Genomic DNA, 26054 nt, shown 5'->3' on the forward strand with positions numbered 1-26054 from the left:
CCTGACTACCGCAGATCTGGAACCCGAGACCGCTTCGGAGCCTTTGGCGGAGAGTGCTAGGCCGACACAGCCATTTTGTTTAGCCCCTACAGACGGCACTGCTGAAAGAGATGTCGGTGCTACAGAAACACCTTCGGTTTCTGAAGGCGTCTTCAGACCGACGACTCTCACCATAAAAACGTATCCTAAGCTTAAGACTCCTATTAAACCTAAAAAGACTGCACTCCAGTTCAAGGCCCCATGCCTAAGAAACAGATGCTCAAAATGGCTGAAGATTTGATCTCTTTAATCAGGGGTTCCCAACCCCCAGCCGACAAAAGGCCTTGACAAGAGAAAGATTATGCCTCCTCTGATCAAGTGTCTATTTCCTCAGGCTCCTCTGAGGACCAAGATTACTCCTTCTCCGCTTATGAAGATTCTGATGCTGAGGATTCTATTCCCTCAGCTTCTCCTTCTGAAGACTATTCCTTTGGGGAAACTTTACACACTATGAGGGAACATTTTCACTGGGAAGGTCAGGTCTTCTCTGACTCAAAGAAAAGGCTTTGAGAGTTTATTTTACTCCCCCAGCACAGACCACTTGCCATCCCCCCAGTTTTAGACATTGTGGATGATGTTTACTTAGAATCCAGTTTGAACCCAGATTCTCTACCTCCTGCTCCAGCCAAACCTGACAGATACTATAGAGTGCCTGATTCCCACAAATTCCTTTATAAAAGCCCTGTTGCTGATCCAGAGACTATCTCCCAGGGTCCCAAAGGGGCTAAGGCTTCTATGGCAAAAAATCCTGTACCCTCTGAAAGGGACACCAGCGCACTAGACAGGTGGGGGAAAAAGGATTACACCTCAGCCACTCTAGATATGAGGGCACTTAATTGCCAATTTCACATGCTAAAATATCAGCAATTTCTAATGTCTCAGTTAAAACAAAAAATGAGCACACTCCCTCAACAGGTTGAATTGAAAGAAATGCAGGATCTGTTGCATGCAAATGATACACTTGTAATAGGTGACTCTATCGTCAGGCACACTGACGTCCTGCTCACCAGGCTGAACAAGGAGAGGGTCACGGTGAGCAGCCTGTCGGGCGCTAGGATCCGCCACATAACACAAGCACTCGGGTCACTCCAAGGCAAGTACAAATATGACTCAGTCATTGTCCATGCTGGTGTGAATGACCTGAGACGTACCTCCCTGGACTACATGAAAAGAGACATAAAGGAGCTCTCTGAGCATGTAGCCCAGGCCGGTATGACCCTGACCTTGAGTAGCATCTTACCCTCACCAAGAATGATGCCACAATATGAAGACAAGATGATCAATTTCAACAATTGGCTTAAGTACTGGTGTCATTCAAAGGGGATCCAATGCCTGTCAGCTTGGGATGATATGCTCGACAAGCCACGATGCTTCGCTAGGGACGGCTTGCACCTGTCACCCCTGGGCTTTCAGATATTGGCAAAGGCTCTTGCTACCCCCATAGTGCCTTTTTTAGGCAAGGCTCAAAAGACAAACCCACCTCCATAGGTATCACAAGGGATAAGAAACTAAGAGTAATGCTACTCAACGCCAGAAGTCTAAACCTCAAGATGCATGCACTCGAAACTCTCCTTAGCATGGAGTACATCGATATCTGTGCAGTAACAGAAACTTGGTTCAGGGCTCCCGAGAGCACCCTAGCACTACCAGGTTATACCTCATACCATGTTTTTCGGCCCCAAAACTTGGACCGAACCACAAAAGGAGGGGAGTATCGATATTCATCAAAGATAACCACACCTCCAGGTTGGTGGCAAAGCACGAAGCATCAGAGACTGTCCATGTGCAACTAACAGTGGGTAAAACTGCCTTCCAGTTTATAGCCTGCTACAGACCACCCTCCCAAACCCAGGAACCCCACTCGGCCTTTCTGAGAACACTGTAAAATATGAAGGTCTCTCCAAACACCATTATATTGGGTGACTTCAACTACCCAAACATAGACTGGGAGCATTACTCTAGCTCCAACACCCTAGCCCAAGGGTTCCTAGAAACTCAAATGCTGTGGAACAACTTGTTACCACTCCCACAAGAGGGGAAAACATACTGGACCTGATCATCACCAACATGGGGACTTTATGCTCCAGACCAGAAGTGTATCCCTCACTGGTAAGATCAGACCATAAACTAGTCTCACTGGATATTCACATCCCGACCCCACCCCCTGCCCAGAAAACCACAGTGAGAAACTTCTCTAAAGCAAATTTCACACTCCTCAAAACCGAGGTGGAATCCTTCAAAGCCCCCGGGCCTGTGGAAAATACGGCCCAGACCGCAGAATCCTTTATAAATGCATTCTATGAACACCTTCAGGAATGCATGGATCATGCGATCCCAAATAAAACCATGACCCAATCCTCCAAAGGCAGACGTCCTGTCTGGTGGACCCCAGCCCTAAACAAACTATACAATAGAAGGAGGAAGCTACTAAATGATAGAGCAAAATCCCAAAAAGGGAAGGCATCACTGATCAGTATTAGCAAAAAACTACGGGCACTCATAAAATTGTCTAAGGCCAGCTTCGAGAGAAAAATTGCACAGGACACTAAGGATAATCACAAGGCTTTCTTTAGTTATGTTAGGAACCTGGGTGGTAATTCCCAGATATGCTCAGAATTAGTCCAAAATGACAAAAAATACACTGAACCCACAGACATTGCCAACATCCTAGCTGACAGGTTCAGCGCAAACTTCTCCCCCCCCTACCCACCAAAAGGGCAAATATCTATCCCAGCAGAGTGCTGCCCCCCTGACATCTCAGATGCTCAGGTAAGAGCCGCCCTCCAAAGCAAAAAACACAGCATCAATGGGACCAGACGGTGTCCCGGGCTGCATCCTACATGAACTCCAAGAAGAGCTAAACCCAAACATAAAACTACTGTTCAATCTCGGCCTTACTACAGGATATGTGCCCAAAGAGTGGCGTACAGCAACAGTGGTCCCTCTCCATAAAGGTGGTGCCTCAACGGATCCTGGAAACTATCGCCCCATAAGCCTGACTAGCTTGGTCTGCAAAGCTATGGAAAGGATCATCATGGACCTCATAAATAAAGATATTGGGGACCTACAGACACTGGATCCTACCCAGTTTGGCTTTGTTAAGGGCAGATCCTGCCTCTTAAACCTGGTTGATTTCTTTGAAACGGTCACCAAGGCCATTGACGAGGGGAAGGTGGTCCATACAGCCTACCTGGACCTCGCAAAAGCCTTCGATACATTACCCCACTCGGGCATTATAGATAAGCTCACCAGCTTAAATATAAACCCCTATGTCACTAGATGGATTGCAAACTGGCTCAAGGACAGAACCCACATGGTTAGAATTGCTGGAGCCATGTCAGACTCCAAACCAGTTACAAGTGGTGTCCCACAAGGCTCAGTCCTGGGACCTGTCTTGTTCGGTATATATTTCTCGGAGGTACAGGCCAACACGGAAGGACTGTGGCTGACCAAGTTCGCAGATGACTGCAAACTGGGTACCATAATCGACTCTCCAGTCAACACAAGCATCCTCCAAAAGGGCCTCATAGAAACAGACAACTGGTGCCAGAGCCATGGCCTCAAGCTAAACGCCAAAAAGTGTATAGTCATCCCCTTTGGCAAAAACAAAGTGCCCACAAATTACCACATAGGTGGTAATCCGTTAAGTACAGAAGAAGTAATTAGGGACCTGGGGACCCAAGTTGATAGCAATCTCTCATTTGACAACCACGTGGCCAAAGTGGTTAGAAAAACATTTTATATAGCCCACCTAATCATGAAGGGATTCACATCTAGATCAGGGAGGTCATCGTGCCTCTTTACTCATCCCTCATCAGGCCCATAATTGAGTACAATGCCCCTTTTGGGATGTACCTTACCAGACACCTGCAGCAACTGGAAAGACCCCAAAAGTACCTCACCAAGAGGATCAAAGGGCTCAAACAGATGCCATATGCTGCCCAGTTAAAGAAACTCCAGCTCTACTCAGTGGCATACCGCCTGTTCAGAGGCGATCTGTGCCTGACGTATAAAGCCATGTCCAACCCGGAATTAATGGACATGCTGCACCTCAGAAAATCCAAATCCCATCGAGCCACGCTCGAGAGACTTGAACCTCAGCACTGAAATAAATAGGACATGCTGGAGGGACAGATTCATAACCCAGAGGCTCCCTTCACTCTGGAATAAAATCCCAGTCCAGGTTAGGCAGAGTCCCTCATTGACTCTCTTCAAGAGGAATCTTGATGAGTGGATGGGAGATCGTAGGTTTACCCCGGGTATCACTTCTGTGTCACTGTTAGACAGAGGCACAGTATACTAACCTCGAAAAAGGGCATAGCAAAATAAATTTAAAATGGGTGGCGAAAGCCAAACACATTCTGGCTAGGCTTATAAATGCCCTAGGGCAGATAGCCTAGTATGAACCTATGAACAGGTGGGCAAACGTACTTTACAATGTGGGTTTGATTCTTTGGAGGCTTCCTGCAGAGCAGCTCTCACTGGGTCTGTTATACGTAGGCATGCTTGGTTAAAGGAACAAACTCTGCCTGATCATGTTTAAGCAAAGCTTCTAGATGCTCCCTTACAGCAGGATGTTCTTTTTAGAGTTAAAGCAGAAGTCGTCTTAAAGAAAATGGCGGATAAGGCAAAATCTATGCAGACAGTCAAAGATTTTCTACAGGTACAGCCCCCTTGCTTCAGCAGAAATTGGCCAACAAAAAATTGGTCCTTTCCAGCTACTGACAGACCACAGAGGGGTAAATACAGACGTCGAAGAGGCAGAGGACAACCACAAGCCCAATACAAACCTCGACAATGGGGCACTGCAACACAGAAGGGAGGAGAAGACAGGTCCCAAACTACCAGAAGGCATACTCAATGACTTGCACCTCATCTGGCCAAGCAACACTCTCTTGGCAGCCCCCTTGGGAGGAAAACTCGCACTTTTTTCAGTCAACTGGCACATTGTCACAAAGGACAAATGGGTCCTAGACATAATTTCACGAGGATACAGATTCCATTTTCACACCTTGCCAATGAAAAGAGGAATGCCAAACCTGCCACAAAATCAATGGGCAGAGGCACAAAAACAAATTATACAGCTCTCATGGACATGAGCCATTCAACTGGTACCTACACGAGAGCAAGGCCAAGGATTTTACTCAAGACTCTTTCTAGTTCCCAGAAAGGACAATGCCTGGAGACCAATTCTGGACCTTTCAGTTCTAAACACCTTCTTACAAGTACCCAAATTCAAGATGCTAGCACTACAGCAGCTTCTTCCCATGTTGGGCAAGAAAGCATGGCTAGTAATGTTGGACCTCAAGGAGGCATACCTGCATGTCCCTATCAGACAAAGTTGCAGAATATACCTCCGTTTCATTGCAGGTCCAACCCATTACCAATTCTCGGCACTGCCCTTTGGCTTATCTACTGTGCCCAGGGTCTTCACAAAATGCCTGGCACCAGTAATTGCATACTGCAGACAAAGAGGAATTCAAATATACCTATACCTAGTATATAAATAGAATAGAACCAAAATGCTGTCATCCAAAAAAAGGAAGCCAATCTGGTGGTCCCCTGCCATAAACAAACTTTACAACAAAAGGAAGAAACTTTTGCAGAAAAGAGGAAAATCCCAGGATGCAAAAAACTCCCTTACTAGCCTCAGTAAGAAACTGAGATGCCTCATAAAATCCTCCAAAGCTAGTTACGAAAATAAAATTGCCAAAGATCCCAAAGACAACCACAAAGCATTCTATAACTATGTCAAGAATCTAAATGGCAATGCTCAGATCTGCTCTGAGTTAAAACAGAATGGCATTAAATATACTGATCCGAAGGATATTGCCAATATCCTGGCAGATCGATTCAGTGCCAACTTCACCCCCTCTCACCCCCTAAATGGCCCATCTCAATACCGGAAGATTGCCAAATTCCAGTAATAACGGCCACACAGGTACAAAACGCACTCTCTAAAGCCAAGAATACAGCATCCATGGGACCAGATGACATCCCGGCTGTGTACTACATGAACTACAATATGAACTGGCACCTCACCTAAGTGTCATGTTTAATCATAGCCTCACCTCAGGTTTCGTGCCCACTGAGTGGCGCAGAGCTACAGTTATCCCAATCCACAAGGGGGGATCCACCTTGGATCCCAGAAACTACCGTCCCATCAGTCTGACGAGCCTTATCTGCAAGGCCATGGAGCGTATTATCATGGAACTTATAAACAAAGACATTGGCAACCTTCAAACACTGGACCCCACCCAGTTTGGGTTTGTGAAGGGCCGATCTTGTCTCCTGAACCTGATTGACTTTTTTGAATCAGTCTCCAGAGCCATGGACAAGGGTAAGGTGGTCCACACAACCTATCTAGACCTTGCCAAGGCCTTTGACACCATCCCCCACTCTGGAATCATAGATAAACTTACTAAGTTGGGCATTAATCCCTATGTCACCCAATGGGTTGCTAAATGGCTTACTGATAGAACCCACACTGTAAAAGTAGCCGACTCCAAATCCAGCTCCAGACAAGTGACAAGTGGAGTACCTCAGGGTTCAGTCCTGGGGCCGCTCTTGTTTGGCATCTACTTCTCTGAAGTGCAGGTCAACACTAAGGAACTCTGGCTAACAAAGTTTGCAGATGACTGCAAACTGGGAGCCATTATTGAATCCCCAAATGATGTGGATACTCTACAAAAGGGCCTTACAGAAACAGATGCTTGGTGCCAGAGCCATGGGCTCAAGCTCAATGCCAAGAAATGTATCGTTATCCCCTTTGGGAAAAAACATGTATCCATGAATTACCATATAGGTGGCAGTACACTAAACACAGAAAATGTGATAAGAGACTTAGGGACACAGGTGGACAGTGGTCTCACCTTCGATAACCACATCGCCACAACAGTCAGGAAATCCTTCTGTGTGGCACACCTCATCACGAAGGGCTTTTCATCCAGAAAAAAGGAGGTCATTGTCCCACTGTACTCATCCCTCATTAGACCCATTATAGAATACAACGCCCCATTTGGTATGTACCTCTCAAGACATCTGCAACAACTGGAAAGGCCTCAGAAATACCTCACTAAAAGAATCACAGGCCTAAAGCAGATGCCCCACGCTGACCACCTTAAAAACTCCAGCTATACTCTGTCGCATATCGTCTACTCAGAGGCGATCTCTGCTTAACATACAAGGCCATGTCAAACCCAGAGCTGTTGGACATGCTACACTTAAAGAAATCCCAATCCCTCAGAGCTACACGCTCCAGGGATCTAAACCTTGTCATCACAATAAACAAAACATGCTGGAGGGATAGGTTCCTGACCCAGAGACTCCCCAGACTCTGGAATAGATTGCCCATACATGTCAAGCAGAGTGCCTCTTTGGACCTCTTCAAGAGGAACCTTGATGATTGGCTGGGAGAAAGGAAATTCACCCCAGGATCACATCAGTCGCCCTGCTAGACAGGGGTCCAGGAAAGTAAATAATGTGGGAAGAAATAGCCAGGGAATTGTTGTGGCTAGGCTTGTATAGGCCCTAGGGCTGATAGCCTAGTACCAACCTATGAACCTATGAACTGCCTCATCCAAGTAGAAAGCAAGGACATTCTCTTACAACCTCTGGCTTTTGTAAAACATCTTCTAAGTTGCCTGGGGTACACAGTAAACGAAAAGAAATCAAAACTAGTACCCTCATAAAATATGACATTCCTGGGTGCCAGCTTGAATACAACGGCCCAGAAGGCTTATCTGACGCCAGACAAACAACTACAACTGACTCAATATTTCAAAACAATGGCAACAAAGACCCAACTACCTGCAAGAAAAATTCTGCAGGCCTTGGGCTTCATGGCATCTTGCATACTACTAATACCATTTGCAAAGCTGCATATGAGGAAATTACAGTGGTACCTAAAAAGTGTATGGTCTCAACACAGCCACAGCTTGGACACAATGATATCTCTCATTCCCTGCCTACAACAGGAGTTTCTATGGTGGTCACAGGCATGTCACCTCAACAAGGGTCAGCCTTTCACCTTGCCCCCAGCCCGGCAAACTATGACAACAGATGCATTGGACTACGCCTGGGGGCACACATGGCAGGACAGTGCGTTCAAGGCGTATGGACTGCAGATCAAAGGAATCTGCACATCAATCAAAAAGAGATGCTAGCTGTACAGAATGCTCTGACAGCCTTCAAGAATCTATTACATCCAGGACAACTTACAATAAGGACGGATAACACCACAGTAATGTGGTACATAAACAAACAAGGGGGTACACACTCCTACCCTCTATGCAGGCAAGCAATGACCTTGTGGAACACAGCTCTGGCTTACCAAGTTCAGTTACAAGCTCAATTCCTGCCAGGAAAAAAGAACACATTGGCAGACGACCTCAGCAGAAACATCATGGATCCCCATGAGTGGAAACTGGATCCACAAGTATTTGCAATGATAACTCAAAAATGGGGCCTTCCAGACATAGATCTGTTTGCCAGTCCTCAAAACTATCGGCTAACAAAATTTTGTACAAGGACACTTCACCATCAAGCTTGGAAAGTGGGACGCACTCTCATTCAGTTGGAAAAACCTGACAGTATATGCCTTCCCTCCATTGCCTCTCCTCACAAAGGTGCTTCTGAAAGTCAGAAAGGGGAGACCACGACTGATACTCATAGCCCCAGACTGGCCACGCCAGCATTGGTACCCACTATTGAGGAATATGGCCCAGGGGCCCACCTTGGATTTTACCACAAATTGCCCATTTGCTCAAACAACAAAACAATCAGATTCTTCACAGCCAGCTCAAAACCTTAAATCTGGCTGCATGGCAAATCACCTAAACATCCAGCCAGCTCCTCTTTCCCAAGCAGTTATGGATGTTATTCTGGAAGCTAGGAGGCCCAGCACCAGGAAGGCCTACTCGGACAAATAGAAAAGGTTTTGTGCCTGGAACCAAGCTAAAGGCCAAAACCCACTTCAGCCTCACATGCCTCAGATTCTACATTATTTAACTGAGATGTTGCACAAAGGACTTTCTTTTTCTTCCATTAAAATCCATGCATCAGCTATTTCAGCCCACTACAACACGGATCCACCCTTATTTTCACATCCACTTCTAAGGCAGTTCGTCAGAGGGGCAAAAAACATTAGGCCCTCCAGGAGAGCACCTACACCAACATGGGACCTCAATTTTGTTCTGGAAAAACTTACACTACCTCCCTTTGAACCAGCTTTCTCTGCAGATCTTCAGTTTCTACCATGGAAGACTGCCCTGCTGCTGTCTCAGAGCTGCAGGCACTAATGGTAGTGGAACCTTTCCTCATTTTCCATCAAGACAGTTTCTCTACGAACTAATCCTTCCTTCATGCCTAAGGTGGTTTCCAGTGTGGCTTTAAATCAAACCATCCACTTACCCACCTTCTTCCCAAATCCACAGAACAAAGGAGAAAGACTCCTGCATTCCTTGGACATTCACAGGCAACTTCGTTACTACTTGGATAAAACTAAGGTTTTCAGAAAATCTGACCAGCTCTTTGTATCCTATGCTACAGCTTCACAAGGGAAGGCTATATCAAAACAAACCATTTCCAAATGGATAGGACATTGCATTCGTTTTTGCTATACCCATCATGGAAAATCAGTTCCTGCTACCATTAGGCCCCACTCTACCAGGACAACAGCTACATCTACAGCCTTCCTCAGGGGAGGGTTCCAACCAAGGAGATTTTGGAAGCTGCAACTTGGAGTTCAGTAGACACCTTTACCAAACACTATCACTTACCACTTTACTCTAAGACTAGAGCTGGCTTCACCACTGCAGTTCTGCAGGGCCTTCTAGCCTCCTCTAACCCTCTGTAACTCCTCCACCCATCCTTAGCTTTGGGATTCTACCAAAGTGTGATGACTGCAGCAGGGTAACACGATGAACATAGTACAGTTTTGTACCTACCATAAATGTAGATGTTCGAGTGTACACCCTGCTGCAGTCCAGGTTACCCTCCCTCCATCCCCTCTGATCTAACTGGCTAAATCTCTACAATACCTTCCTGATATATTTGCTTATAGCTGGAGGGATTTTGTGTTTGTGCAAAAATTGCTTAATTTGGTACTAATTACTGACCACCTTTTTGGGGGCACCTGACATCTGGGGCAAGAAAAACTGAAGAAAATGGCGTCTGATGCATTATATATACCCCTGGCGCACTGACGTCAGGGAAGAAGCGACAGCAACCGACGCCAGACCAAGACTTTGGAATTCTGGCCGACTGTGGGACCGCCTGACAACAGGATAACCCAAGTGTGATGACTGCAGCAGGGTGCACACTCGAACATCTATATTTATGGTAGGTACAAAACTGTACTTTTCTCCACTTCCTATGATTGCTAGGCAGGATAATATCTCATCCCCAGTGCGCAATATTCTTATCGCATCTCATAAATCGTCCACCAGACTAATCTATCTCAGTAAATGGAAAAGGTTTTCATTATGGGCAGCGAATAAACAATTAGACCCCTTCTCAGCCCCAGTTTCGGTGGTTTTAGATTACTTATCACATTTTTTCCAATCTGGGGTGTCACCCTCTACTATTGGTGTTCAATTAGCTGCCATTTCTGATTTCCACATTGGTTTTCAGGATTATTCACTCATGTCACATAGACTCTGTAAGACTTTCTTGAAGGGTGTTCTTCACCTAAAACCTCCCTTTAGAGAACCAGTACAACCTTGTGATTTGGCGTTGGTTCTACAAGCCCTAACAGCTCCCCCTTTGATCCTGCGTCTTCATGTGATTTAAAGTACCCCTTTTGGAAAACTTTGTTTCTGGTTGCAATTGCATCAGCCAGACGTTTGTCAGAACGTCAAGCCTTATGCAACCGACCTCCCTACCTTATCTTCCATAAGGATATAGTATCACTGAGAACCAATTCTTCCTTTTTCCAAAAGTGGTGTCAGAGTGGTCTATCAACCAGTCTATTGACTTCCCAGTATTTTTTCCTAACCATTCTAACAAGGGAGATTATTGCCTGCACTCTCTGGATGTTCATAGGCAAATACGATTTTATCTGGACAAAACAAAATCTACACATAAATCAGACCAACTATTTCTGGCCTTTTCTGGACCAAGACTAGGTCATCATGTCTCAAAAGTTACATTGGCATCATGGTTGAGAAATTGCATTACCTTTATGTTCAACAAGAACAATATCACCTTGCCTTAGAGTGAAAGCACATTCTACAAGGTCTATGGCAACTTCAGCAGCTTTCCATGCTAAGGCTTCCCTCAGTGATATTTGCTCAGCTGCGACTTGGGCCAAACTTCATACTTTTATCCTTCATTACAAATTGGATTTGGCCTCCAGAGGTAGAGCTTCTTTTGGCTCCATGGTGCTCAGGAATGTCCTTCCAGGAGGGCCACCCAGGGATACAGGTAGCTGGGGACTCTGTCCCATCAGTAAGGAATGAACGAAGATTAACAACATCAGATAAAGAAGTTATGTCTTGCCATAACGTTCCATCTGTGGTGGTGGTGTTCATTCATTCATTACTCCCCACCCTCTGTCCCCCTCAGCAGGTTCATGGTTGATGTCATGTACTCCTTTATTGTAGGTCTGTTATACCAGAGGTAGCCTCTACTTTTGTGTATCAACTTGCAAACTCGATCTGAGGTAACAGGGAGCAGAGCATTGTGGATAGGATCTTGGTTCGAGAGTTTTTGGCTGACGCGAGCTTGGTGTTGGGCCGGCTCAGTTCCGAGGACGGAACTGATAACCAATCAGTAATGAATGAATGAAGATCAGCAACACAGATGGAACATTATGGTAAGACATAACTTTTTCTGTAAAACAGATGTTGCTGAACTGTTGGAGGTGTTGGTGTAGATAATACCTTTTATTTAGCCATCCTATTTTCTTGCCATTTTTCATATGCCATATTTAAGTATAGCTCGTTTAAGTACAAGAGGATTTGTAAGGTCAGACCACTGTACTCTGAAATTTCTGTTTAACTGTCTTCCTAAAACAACCTGTTAACTGCATTTGACAGAATTGGTCATATTACAAAGGTTTATGGCAGTTACTGTTCTTCAGCAGTCTTCTGCCAGCAAATATGTACTGATTTTTTTTTTTTTTTTTTTTTAAGTCTTTTAATCTGCAAAAAAAAAAAAAAAAGTTTTCTGTCATGGTGATCTTAGTTCACAGCCTCCCCACATTCATTTTGTTATTGATTTATTAACATGGTAAGCCCATGAGACACAAATATTCCCTTTCAGGGAAGACCCAGGAGTCCTTTCTTGCTGAGTGACTTGCTCAGTCACCTAGTTGACAAATGGAGGCTGAGGAAATCAAATTGTGTACTACAGGGAGTTTATGCATTATAACATACAATCATAATCATCAATTCATTGAATTTTGTCAGTATTTTCACTTTATAGAGACTGCACTGTAACACACCATAGAAGACAAATAGCCAAGGTCTGAGTCCTTGTCTTTTTGTTATATGTAGACTTTCAGCTGCCTTAATACTTCCCTTTTAATGCTCGACTATGCAACATCATGTTCATCTGTATCTTAAAGCAGTTACCAATGTGAGGCCTTGTGCTGAATGCATTATTTAATGCAGTACAGTTGCATAATTCAGCTAATTTGATGGCCTTCATCAAAAAACACCCTTTACTAATCAGAAACAACCAGTCCCATCCTAAACTTCAGTAACTTTGCTACAAAGACATGCAACTTCAACATCCTCCAAAATGGTTAATTATGTCAACAAAGCTAATGCTAAATATTTAAAATGCCTAAAGTTCAACACACTATTAATATCTGCTTAATGGAATTACTTTTTTTTTTCTCTGTACTATAATCAAGTGCTAGTCATCCTTTCCCAGACACTAGCCATAACAGTGTGCTTATGATTACACTGACACCATGTTGGCCTTGGCTGTGCTGTCTAAAACTTGCCCATGTAAACATTTATAACATATGCACTAAGATACCTACTTCATATTTAGCTAATGCACTGCAGTTCCTTTATCCTAATAACTAAATCTTGGTAAAACGCTAGCTCTTTAAACATAACATTCTTTGACTAAATCAACAAAGGAGCAGTGGATATTGTTTTTTTTTTTTTTTTTTTTTTGACTTGGTATGCCCTTATTAAAAGTTAGAGAGGAAGATGAAACGTGTGCGTTTAAAGTGAAAAGATAGTATTGTGGAAACTTTCCTAAAAAGGGGTGGTTCTAGCAATGGAGTTTAGACCAGTTTCATGTTGTATTGAGGCGCACACATGGAATGAAGTGCCACAGGGAGTCCATTTCGTACACGGTCTCTTTGGTGGATTTGAGAGCTTCTTTTTATATTAGGATATAGGCATCCTAGAAAATGTATGCAAAAGGAAACTTGGGACTGTTGAGTAAGTGACTAATGGTAATTGAGACTTGACTATTTCAAAGTAGCTAGTAATATACATGTGTTGAATACATGAACAGGATACATGCTAAGGAAAGAAGGTGACTTGGAATACAAAAGCAATCTAAAGCTTTTGGTTTCCTGAAATCTCAAGGAACATTTGTGTTGCCATTTAATGGCAGGAATAGCCATTCACATACTGGTATGTTTAGGCAGGACCATTGCTAGTAGAATAAAGAAAAAATGTTTAGTACTGCTGTATAAAGCCATGGGGAATGCCTTCCAGTGGGAGAGAGAAACATCAACTGTATAACAAACTGTCTGTGTAGTGGAGACAGGATTTAAACTTTAAATATCCAAAGGGATGCAATATCACAGATGTCTTCGCAGCAATAGTACCATAATCCTGAAACCAGTTTCATGATTAGGATCGTGTTGAGGTATTGGCGAAGGAATTTGGTACTGTACTGGAGCAGCTAATTGGTTGTAGATATTGCGAATGGTTGGTGACTACAGTATGTCTGTGAGATGTAGTTTTCGTCTGGACTAAATGTTCTGAAAAGGTAATTTTGTAATGTCTTGACTCTTTACATTCTTAGGAATTAAACACAAACTTCAGGCAGATCATTTTTCCCGAAGCTCTTCGATGTTTGATGAAAGGAGAGTATACACTGGAGAGTATGCTTCATGAAATGGATAACATTACTGAGCAAACCACTGATGGAGTGGCCATTGAAACTTTGGTGGATTCTCTGCAGGATTATTTAAGAAATGCAGTAATGGGTCTGGAAGAAGAAACAAATGCTCAGTATGTTGATGTTGCCAGGTAATCATTCATTTTTTTATTTGAACAAAATAATTATATCTGCCCAAAAATGCCTAAGCCTTGTGTTGTAAGAAACAACTGTAGTGGATGAAAAGGGCTGCCCAGAATCCCATTCTTGGCTTTTTTAGAGCATTCTCGTGTCATTTATCTGCAGTTTTGATGTGATTTTTTTGTTTTGCTTTTGGAAGTTAATGTTTGTTGCGTGATGTGATAATGCAAGTATAGATTTGTATCCGTATGATATGTATGTAAACAAGTGAAGTTTTAGAGAGCATTAACTGAGGACAACTTGGACAGTCTGAGTCATTGTCTCTTTGTTATATGTAGACTTTCATCTGCCTACTTTTTTCATCCTTCACTGAGCTGCATTGTGGGGTCCCAAAAAGGCACAAATGATGTCAGTATAGCCTGCTTCTCCCCATGGATTTTCTTTTTCCTGCAAGATAAATCTTTTCTTTTTGACTTTGCATTCAGATGAATATGGCTGTAGATAGGTATACAGTATGTAAACAGTGGTTAAAAAAGTCAGATTGTATGGGAATAACACTTTTCCCATCACAAGAACACCAGATGTCCCAGCCTCAAACATAAAACTAAAAAGGTATAGGTGGCCCAGTGGCATAGAAGCGGGATGTTCATCTACCCCCAGCCATCCAGGTTCAGGAGTGGAGTCTGCCTGATTGTGGGCTTATCCAGTGGGGATAGAATGAAGATGCTGATTGCCAGCTCTGCCCTCCTGGGAGAGGAATAGAAAAGGATTTTTTCTGTGAAACATCTGGGTGAAGACCAAGAAGAATGACACAAAAATCTTTCAGTGAGTGGGCAGATGTTTGCACCAATGGTGATGTAATTTTATTTCATATCACTGATTTTGATCGGGACTTTAACTGGCCACTTCAGCATGACGGCTGCTGACGACCCTGTTCCCTCCTCACTCCACCACTTAAGTAATCTTTCCACAAGGCCTTTTGCACAGTAAGTCAGGTGGGGGGTGCCTGGTGAAGTGTAATGCCTGGCATTGTCCAGAAAGTAGCTGTATTGGCTCCAAAGGAGAGGTGGTGTGAGATGCCAGACACCAGTAGTATATCGGGTAGAGAATTGGGTTGTGTTTATAAAAATGTAAAAGGTGCAAGGGAGTCAGCAAAGAAAACAATTGTAACAAGGTAAATGTATGTACGTTTACGTCCTTGTTGCTTTTTAATGTAATTTTAATGTATTTGCTATATCTTTAAGGTTGCTTTTAAGGTGCATGTGTTAGTGAAACGGTGGCAGTTATGTTTTGAGAATGGCAGCAGCAGCACAAATGTTTCGGAAGCAAATCTGAGATGTCTGACTATCCTCAAGGAGAGGGGGGGTACCTCTCTGGAAGGTGGTAAATATTTTCAAAAGTCCTGGCAGGCACCCCTGTAGATTAGGGATGTAGATGAGCATGCAGGGTGTCTGTATGTTATAAAGCAGAGTTTACCTGCCCATTTTATTGTTATATCATTTTATATTAAAATGTTGGTAATTGATTGGTAAGGTATGCAGTAATATACTGTCTTACTTTGTTGTGTAATGTTGAAAGTGAATGAGAATGCACTGAAGCAGAATTGCTGCATTTTAAAACAAGAGCTAGTTTCTGCTGTTACTTGGGCTACAGTTTATCATGTTAGGTTATTGAAGCTGAAGCTTAAAGTTGATACCCTCACAGAGTATTACTTGCATTATTGTTTTCTTGATATGTTTTTCTTTTAATAAGCATCTTAAATTTTACATTCTTTATATTGTAGCGTTTCATACCACTTAACTGCTCTGCATATTTATTTTGGGCAAGTCTGTGTGTAAGCTTTCTGATGCCATAGCTCTACCTTTCAGCTGTCCCTGTTTTTGCTTTATTTTTTCCCTGTCCTTCATAAAAATGTTTAATTTTCTGATAAATCAGTGATGATTTAAATTTGCCAGTAATGCCAGTCCTTAAAGTTTCATACTTATTGATGTCCTTCCATATCACTGTTGTAGTATTCATCACCTCTTGGATCTCCTGCCAAGGACACCCCAACATCCAGCCAGTATGCCAAAGTCTTTATTACTTAGGAGCTTCGTACATCAGACGTATACTTCCTGTCCAAGTGTAGGGCATAAAGGTGATTGTACGTACGCTCTCAATCCACAACTTTGTTGTTGCTAGTCTAAACAAGATCTGTTGGTCTAAGTGCCCTTCACTTTGTTGGTTGTACTGCACCTATGTCTTCAAGATAAGTACCCTATATTGGAGTTCTTTTTTTTTCATGCATTTTTCAGTGGGTTACATGTCATCCAAGAAAGGGAAATGTTAGTGTGGGAGGCAGATTCCACATTAAGGGCTGCCACAATAGGTGCCTGTTTTGCTTAGGTGTGTGTCTGTCGACCACTCTGTGTTCCATCTGTCAGGCTTTTGTACCCAAAACTTTACGTAGCCATCCTTCCATTTCCACTTATCTTATAGGTTCATAGGTAGGTACTAGGCTTATCTGCCCAAGGGCATTTATAAGCCTAGCCAGAATGTGTTAGCTTTCACCTCCCTTTTAGATTAGTTTCCTGCGCCTCTGTCCAGCAGGGCCATTGAAGTGATCCCAGGGGTAAATTTACAATTTCGTATCCACTCGTCAAGATTTCTCTTGAAGAGTCAGTGAGGGGCTTTGCCTAACACAGACTGGGATTCTATTCCAGAGCGAGGAAGTCTCTGGGACAGGAATCTATCTCTCCAGCATGTCCTATTTATTGTTGTGCTGAGGTTTAAATCCCTAGATCGTGTGGCTCTAAGAGATTTGGTTTTCTTGAGGTGGAGCATGTCCATTAATTCAGGGTTAGACATGGCCTTGTACATCAGGCAGAGATCACCACTGAGTAGGTGGTAAGCAACCGAGTAGAGCTGGAGTTTCTTTAGTCGAGCTACATAGGGCATCTGTTGGTGAGGTACTTCTGTGGTCTTTCCAGCTGTTGCAGGTGTTGAGTAAGGTACATCCCAAATGTGGCAGTGTACTCTATTATGGGCCTGTTGAGCGATGAGTAGAGGGGCACAATGACCTCTCTTGATTTAGATGTGAACCCTTTCGTGATTAGGTGGGCTACATAGAAGGATTTTCTAACCACTTTGGCAATGTGATTATCAAAGGAGAGGTTGCGATCTACTTGGGTCCCCAGATCCCTAATTATATCTTCCGTACTTAGTGGATTACCACCTATGTGGTAGTTCGTGGGCACTTTGTTTTTCCCAAAGGGGATGACTATGCACTTTTTGGCATTTAGCTTGAGGCCATGGTTCTGACACCAGGTATTCGTCTCAGTGAGACCCTTCTGGAGGATGTCTGTGTCAGCTGGAGAGTTGATTATGGCCCCCAGTTTGCAGTCATCTGTGAACTTGGTCAGCCATAGTCCTCCCGTGCTTGCACCTCAGAGAAGTATATACCGAACAGGAGGGTTCCCTGGACTGAGCCCTTTGGGATGCCAGTTGTAACCGGTTTAGAGTCAGATATGGCACCCGCAACTCTGACTATGTGAGTTCTGTCCATGAGCCAGTTGGCAACCCATCTCGTGACATAGGGGTTAATATTCAAGCTGGTAAGCTTATCTATAATACCAGAGTGGGGAATGGTGTTGAAGGCCTTTGCGAGGTCCAGGTAGGCTGTGTGGACTACCTTTCCCTCATCTATGAACTTGGTGACTGTTTCAAAGAGATCAATTAGGTTTAGGAGGCAAGATTTGCCTTTAACAAAGCCAAATTGGGTAGGGTCCAGTGTCAGGAGGTTGCCAATTTCTCTGGTAATGAGTTCCATGATGACGCGCTCCATAGCTTTGCAGACCAGGCTAGTCAGGCTTATAGGGCGATAGTTCCCAGGATCCGTTGTGGCACCACCTTTGTGGTGCGGGATAACTGTTGCTGTATGCCATTCTTTGGGTACAGAGCCTGTGGTAAGGCTGAGTTTGAACAGTGAATTTAGGTGAGGGTTTAGTTCATTTTGGAGCTCGTGTAAGACGCAGTCTGGGATACCATCCGGTCCCATTGATGCTGTGTTTTTGGCTTTGGAAAGGGCTGTTTTCAACTGTGTGTCTGTGATGTCTGGGGCTCTACATTCTTCTGGAATGGACACAGGCCCTTTTGGGGGTGGGGTGGGGGGGCTGAAGTTTGCACTGAACCTGTCAGCCAGGATGTTGGCAATGTCAGTTGGTTCAGTGTATTTTTTGCCATTCTGCACTAGCTCAGAGCAGATCTGAGAGTTGCCACCTAGATTCTTGACATAGCTAAAGAAGGTTTTGTGATTATCTTTAGAGTCTTTGGCAATTTTTCTTTCGAAGCTGACCTTTGATGATTCGTGTAATAGTTTCCTCCTCCTGTTGTATAGCTCATTTATGACCGGGGTCCACCAGAATGGTTTCCTCTTTTTGGAGGTGTGAGTCTTGGTTTTACTTGTGATGGCTCGATCCATGCATTCCTGTAGGTGCTCATAGAATGCATTTGTAAAGGATTCTGCGGTTTGGGCAGCATTATCCTTTAGCAAGGGGGGGGGGGTTTGAAACTTTCCACCTCTGTCTTGAGAAGTGTGAAGTTTGCTTTTGAAAAGTTTTTCACAGTGGTTTCCTTGACTGGGGGTGGGGTCGGGATGTGGATGCCCAGTGTGATTAGTTTATGGTCTGATCTTACCAGCGACGGGTTTACCTCTGATGTGGAACATTGATCCCCATGTTGGTGATGATCAGGTCCAATATGTTGTCACCTCTTGTGGGAGTGGTGACCAGTTGTTCCAGGGGGTTTGAGTTTATAAACTCTAGGAAGTGTTGGGCAAAGGAGTTAGTACTTGAGTAGTTTTCCCAGTCAGTGTTTGGGTAGTTGAAATCACCCAATATCATGGTGTTTCCAATGTTCTCAGGAATGCTGAGTGGGGGTCCTGAGACAAGATTGGGTGATCTGTAGCAAACTACAATCTGAAAAGCAGCTTTGCCCACCGTTAGTTGCACATGGATGGTCTCAGAGGCCTCGTGCTGTGCCACTAACCTGGAGGTGTGGGTATCCTTGATGAAAATGGATACACCCCCACCTTTGGTATTTCGGTCCAGGTTCTGGGGCCAAAAGGTATGGTATGAGTTATAGCCTGCTAGTGCTGGGGTGCTCTCTGGAGCCTTGAACCAGGTTTCTGTTACTGCACAGATATAGATTCTCTCCATACTGAGGAGTGCCTTGAGTGCGTGCATTTTGAGGTTTAGACGTCTGGCATTGAGTAGCATTACCCTCAGTTTTTGGTTTCTTGTGTTGTTTATGGAGGTGGGTTTGTCTTTTGAGCCTTGCCTAAAAAAGGCACTATGGGGGTGGCAAGAACCTTGGCCAGTTTTCGAAAACCTAAGGGCAACAGGTGCAAGTCGTCTCTGGCAAAGCAACGTGGCTTGTCGAGCATGTCATCCCAGGCTGACAGACACTGGATCCCCTTTGAACGACACCATTAGCTTAGCCAATTGCTAAAATTGATCATTTTATCTTTATCCTGTGGCATCATTCTTAGTGAGGGCAAGATGCTACTCAGGGTCAGGGTCATACCGGCCTGGGCTACAGGATCAGAGAGCTCCTCTGTCTCTCTTCATGTAGTCCAGGGAGGTACGTCTCAGGTCGTTCACACCAACATGGACAATGACAGAGTCATATTTGTACCTGATTTGGAGTGACCTGAGTGCTTGTGTTATGTGGCGGATCCTGTCACCCGACAGGCAGCTTACAGTAGCTTGTTCAGTCTAGTGAGTAGGACGTCAGTGTGCCTGACAATAGAGTCGCCTATTACTAGTGTATTGGGTGTGTTATTTAACCTAAAGGGCTGTGATTGCGTGGCACACTGACTTTGTGAAATATGTGATACATGGTGGTTGTTGGGGGGGGGGGGTGGAGGTTGCTTGGATGTCTGCTTTGGAGGACTCTGCTGCTTTGGCAGATTTTTATTTAGAGCCTCCGAGTATGTTTTTGTATATTTGTGTGTGTTTGCTGGTGCAGATATGACTGGTCTATGTGAGACTGGTAGTGTGGTGCAAGTGATTCCCCCCTTCTCATGACAGACTGTTCCAGTCTTGGGTTGAGAGAGCTTGGCCTCCATTTTGGCTGTATAGTTGCATCTCTCACATACATTTGTGTTTATTGGAAGCAGGAGTGGGTTGTCTATGTACATGAGGCAATTGTAACATTGCCTCAAGTTGTCCAGATTCACCAGCTGGACTGGAGAGTACACCTGAAACTGCCCTTTGGACATGCCTGAAAAGATAAAGTGAACTGTTTTACTGATTGTCCGGTAGGGACGAATTGGGAGCCTTGTACTTCACTGTAGTATGGGGGGGGTGTAGTGCTAGCGTTTATTAGTGCTTACTAAGAGATTTGAGCATGTGCTGGACTGTAAAAGGAAAGGTTAGAGTGCTTAAGTTGAGAGTTTGACTAGTTTCAAGGGAAAAATTGAAGAGCAGACTTCGTGGAGCCGGGAATAGTTTAACCCTAGCTGCCCGGCACGCAAAACGGCGCAGATGCGGGTTTTATAGCAGGGAGATGAAAGACATAGAAATTAACCCAAAATGGCCAATAAACTACTAGTTGCTGGGCTGAGACCACTCCTCCAGTGACAGGCTGCTCAAAGCTCCCCACTCTCAGTGGTGAACAGAGAAACTTCCTTCTATCCAAGTAAGGTATGGGCAACACAGGAACCTGTACCACAGCCCTGAATTCAGCAGAACCTGAAAACTGGACTAGACTAGCTTAGAAAAGGTGGGAAACAAGAATATTTTTGTTTTTTTGTTTCCTTTTTTTCACAAAAAAATACAGTACTTTACTCTAAAACACTTTAAATGCTCAGAAAAGGCTAGCGCACTTGTGTGTAGCCTACAACAGTTAAACAGATGATTTGAACACAAAAACGACTAAAACGACGTAGACAAGTGCAATCAGAAAAACAAGTACAATTTGCAGCAAAAATAAACTTTTTAGAACACAAAAATGCTAGAAAATCGCGTTTTAGGCGAAATTAGCGATCAACAGCAAAGAAAATGCAGATAAATGATACTTAGTCAATCCAAAGTCTCTCTTTTGTCACTCTGCTGCTTGTAGGACTCTGCAGGACACCACAAGGAGCTTGCTGAGCTGTATACAGGTGCAAAACCGCGCAAATGCAGGTTTTATAGCAGGGAGATGAAAGAGAGAGAAATTAGCCCAAAATGGCCAATAAACTACTAGTTGCTTTGCTGAGACCACTCCTCCAGGGACAGATAGGCTGCTCAAAGCTCCCCACTCTCACTGGTGAACAGAGAAACTGCCTTCTATCCAAGTAAGGTATGGACAACACAGGAACCTGTACCACAGCCCTGAATTTTGCAGAACCTGAAAACTGGACTAGACTAGCTTAGAAAAGGTGGGAAACAAGAATATTTTTTTTCTTTTTTTTTCACAAAAATACAGTACTTTAAAACTTTTTTAATGCTCAGAAAAGGCTAGCGCACTTGAGTGTGTAGCCTACAACAGTTAAACAGATGATTTGAACACAAAAACGACAAAACGACTTAAACAAGTGCAATCAGAAAAATAAGTAAAATTTGCATTAAAAATAAGCTTTTTAGAACACAAAAACGCTAGAAAATCGCGTTTTAGGCGAAATTAGCGATCAACAGCAAAAAAAATGCAGAGAAATGATACTTAATCAATCCAAAGTCTCTCTCTTGTCACTCTGCAGGACACCACGAGGAGCTTGCTGAGCTGTATACGTTAGCCCCAGGTACCATGGCAGAATTCACTCACCACAAGGTAAAACCGCTGCTTAAGAAGGTGGCCAAGAAATCTAGGCTTGACCCTGCTGCTGTCCAGCCTCCACTGGACATCTGTTTTGGCGCATGACTACCTGTGTATACGATACCACCACAAAACTCCACCTGACTTCATGCTGAGCGTGGCGGAAGTAGGTCTACGATGATGGGGCTAAACCTGATACGCCTAAATAGTGTACAAGTCTGTATGAAAGTGAGAAATAATATTAAACCAAGGTTAAGGAATCAAATAGTTGGATTCAAAAGCTTGAAGGTGTGTTGCACCATTCTGAATGTAGTTTGTAGTTAATCGCTGCTTTGTTAATGTTAAGGAGTGTTTCGGAGAAGAATGCTGACCTTGCTATAAGGGGAAGTTCTGTTTGTCAGCATCACAGCTGCCAGAATTATCTGATTGTTTGAAAGGTATAGAATGGGAAACAGTGCATTGAAGGCGCATCTGGAAACTGCCCAGAAAACTGGTGTGTTCCAATTTACTGAAAAGGGACTGACTGAGTTTCCAGAAGATCTACAGAAACTGGCAAGCAACTTACGAACAGTCGATGTGTCAGAGAATAAGACTGAGACAATACCACCCCTGACTGGCAAGTTCCTGATGTTGAAGAGCTTGAGTCTAAACAACAAACTAACCCACATCTGATGAAGTCTTTTCAAACGAAAACGTAATATTGGAGGCGTTAATGTGTTTTTGTTGATTTGTTCGTGATTACAGTATCTACTTTTGGATTAAAGCATTTTATCTAACTACTTTCTGTCGCATTATTGTTTCACCGGACCTGGATACCTTTTGTGCTAACATTTTAAGTGTGATTGCTCCCAGGAATCCGACTTACAGAAAAGGTTATTATGAGTTGTTACAGGTGGATTCCCCTAAACCCTCTGTTGTCCCCCTGTGCTGATTGTTTTGTTGATTGCTTTAACCTCTGCCAGAAGAGTTTCTGAACTCCAGGCCTTGATCCCTCCTTTTTTTTTGTTTCTTTATACAGACATGCCCTCCTTCTGTAGGAATCCTTGTTTTATGCCCAAGATGGTTAATGAGCTGTCCCTTGATTAGTCTATCCAGCTTCCTTCCTTTTATCCTTCTCCACAGTCTGCTAGTGAGAAAGTTCTTCATACCTTGGACTTGCGTAGACAGCTCAGATATTGTTTAGACAAAACAAAAGTCTTTCGTAAATCTGATCGACACTTTCTTTCTTTTCATACCAGGACACTGAGTTTGGCAGTCTTCAAGCAAACCCATCTCCACCTGGATTTCCAAGGCCATTTCTTTTTGTTACAGTTTTCATAGCAAACAGTTGTCTGCTTCTCTTCAGGCTCATTCTACTAGAGCAGTGGTTTGCCCTGGGGCCTCTCTTCAAGGGTTTGGACACCAACTCCATCCTTGAAGCTGCTACTTGGTCTTCTGTTAACACATTCACTAAACTTTACAAATTGGATGTCACTTCCAGAACCAGGGCAGGATTTACCAAGGCTATCCTTCATGAGTTTGTGGAGGGCTTCTGCTTGCCTTCCTCCTTCATATTTCACAGTAGTTTTGTACTGTACCACAGGTGATTAATACTGCAACAGTGATATGGAAGGACATAGTACAGTTGTTTAAAATCTTACCATAACACTAGATGTCCTCCTTTTTACTGCTGCAGTATTCACTCCCTCCCTTTTACCCCCTTTTCTTTTCCTGTTCTACCATGGGTGATATTTTCTTTATGTGCGAGAGATTCTTCTTGTCTTCCCATTTCTGAATGTACAAGTTGTCATTTCTACTAGGTTCCTAGTTCTCTTAGGGCCCTGCTCTTGTCCAGGGAGCATATTTCTGATGTACGACTCTTCTAGGTAATAAAAGCTTTGGTGTAGTGGCCAGATGTTGGGCTATCCTTGGCAGGAAATCCCAGAGGTGATGAATACTGCAACAGTGAAAAGGAGGACCTCTACTGTTATAAGACTTTACACTGTCTTTTCAGAAAGTGCATGTTGAAACAGCATGTGTTCTGTTAACATTTTAGTAAATTGCAGAGGATTAAGACTTTGAATTCTTAATGAATAGGGTTTAATCCTTTCCACCTCCATTTACGTACTTTGAGACCTTTGTCATTTAACCAGACAGTGTTCCCAGGTTGCCATTGGGCTTACTTGGTTAACAATTAGATAAAATAAAAATTGCATTCATTACATAATGAAAGCAATGAATGCATTCATTGCATTCATTACATAATGACAAGTACACAGGATTTCTCCTTTGTGCTCTTCAGAAAGTGCTTTCTGCTGAAAGCCCTACTCTAGAAACTTAATTATATAAGAACAAGATTTAAAAGCTTTCCTTGAATTTGGGTCTTTACCTTTGATTCTAAAAATCAGAGGGCACAGTGGGGGTTGAAGTCGACTGGACATTAGGCTGTAACAGCAATGAGCTGAGATGCATTTCTGGAACATTATTTTTGCATTCATTCATTCAATGTCAGACGGACATTTTGAGCTGTACACAGTTGTAAAAGTAGCTGTAGTTAATTGTCCTGTGTGCGATGTGCGTGCACAGGTACAATTACCAATTGCAAAGTTTCTATAATGTTATGATGAACGGGAAGGACACTACTATGGGAAAATGCAATATGTTTATAGGCAATTTTGTGATCAGATGGTAACATAGTTTTGGAATATTGCTCTAGCTGTATTTTCATATCATATGGAACTAAAATTATCAAAATCATTTTTCTTCTGGGGAAGGGAGGATTCGCATTAAAAATGGCCAAGATGGGCAAGAAAGAATATATAGGTCCTGTTGTGGCCTGGTTAGAAATGCTTAGAGCTCTGGTTCATTTCCAGGATGAGATGTCTTTTTTAATTAACTGTGGCGTAAGTGTATGCTTATTGATTGTCTTGGACAAATAAAATGTACAAATTTACACTAATTAAGCTACTGTATATGGCAAGCCACAAAAACAGATGTGTATTTTTTTTTTACAGTCCAGTACGAATACATTTTTGTGGTACAGCTGTGCAGATGTGCATCTGTTAGTTGCAAGTGTCCTAAATTTATAGGTTGTACCTTTCACAAGAACAAATTTACACATTTGTGCCCCACCTCCAATGGGCACAAATTTACATACATGCAAATTTTGACTGTTGTAATTTTGGACCCTCTGCCATGAGTTTTGATTGCCCTTTACATGGTTTTGGAAGCTTGAGGTATGAAGATTTTGTATGCATATTTTAATACTGCATTTGGCTGAGTTTGTCACCGCTTAAAATGCTGCATCTACAAGATTCAGTACAGTGCTAAATGGCTGTTGCAGAAAAATGTCATTTGGTTGTAGGTCTGGTTTTCTTGGACTATAGTAATTAAATATAAATTGGCATTCAAGGGGTTGACGTACAAAAAGGTGTCTGTGTATCCTAGATAGAAGTGTATGGTTGTATGATATTTACGACAGTTATAAAAAAAAAAAAAAAGTACATACTCGTGAACTGACATATATTCGCTATATTTTTTTTGTTTTGCAATATACCATAATTAGAAAAACTGCCACATCTACCTTTTGGTAGAAACTGCTTATTTCAGACTTGCACTTGCAGTTGGGAGGTAGGTAAGTTACACCCTGGGCCCTGACACACATGTGAGCTCATACCTTTTTAAGAGATCTTTTAGACAAGTTTACCTTCCAGTACGAGAACTTGTTCAAAACTGGCTGCAATCTTTAGACAAATACTTTTATGCTGAAAGTGCGGAGTAAAAGGGAAAACAGACGAGCTGTAGCCACTATAAGGCTTTGCATATTTATGACCTCAGTTTTGACAGTTGTACTTGGAAAAAGCCACAGTTGTCGAGCACTTAGTGAAGAGTACAGGGGTGCCATGTTTGGTCTCCAAGCAGCAATTGCCATTTTGATCCCTTCCACATACTGATGGATACTGTACACAGCCACTTTGTGATGGCGCAGATGTGTTGAATACATATTTTGTACATTTTAGTAGAGCTGGTAATAGTAAGAAATGTTT

At 43.2% G+C, this 26054-nt stretch overlaps 1 protein-coding gene across 1 annotated transcript in view; it reads left to right on the plus strand.

Moving 5' to 3' along the window:
• Positions 1 to 26054, plus strand: part of LOC122817306 (serine/threonine-protein kinase SMG1-like) — a gene marked incomplete in the record, with an annotated part of 2898779 nt that overhangs the window by 2422112 nt on the left and 450613 nt on the right. The window contains 1 exon segment of the mRNA XM_044090530.1: positions 14038 to 14264. Coding sequence (XP_043946465.1) covers positions 14038 to 14264 — 227 coding nt within the window.

Source organism: Protopterus annectens, chromosome 12.part0 (assembly GCF_019279795.1).
Source record: "Protopterus annectens isolate FY-2018-M chromosome 12.part0, PAN1.0, whole genome shotgun sequence".
Taxonomy (NCBI): Eukaryota; Metazoa; Chordata; order Ceratodontiformes; family Protopteridae; genus Protopterus; species Protopterus annectens.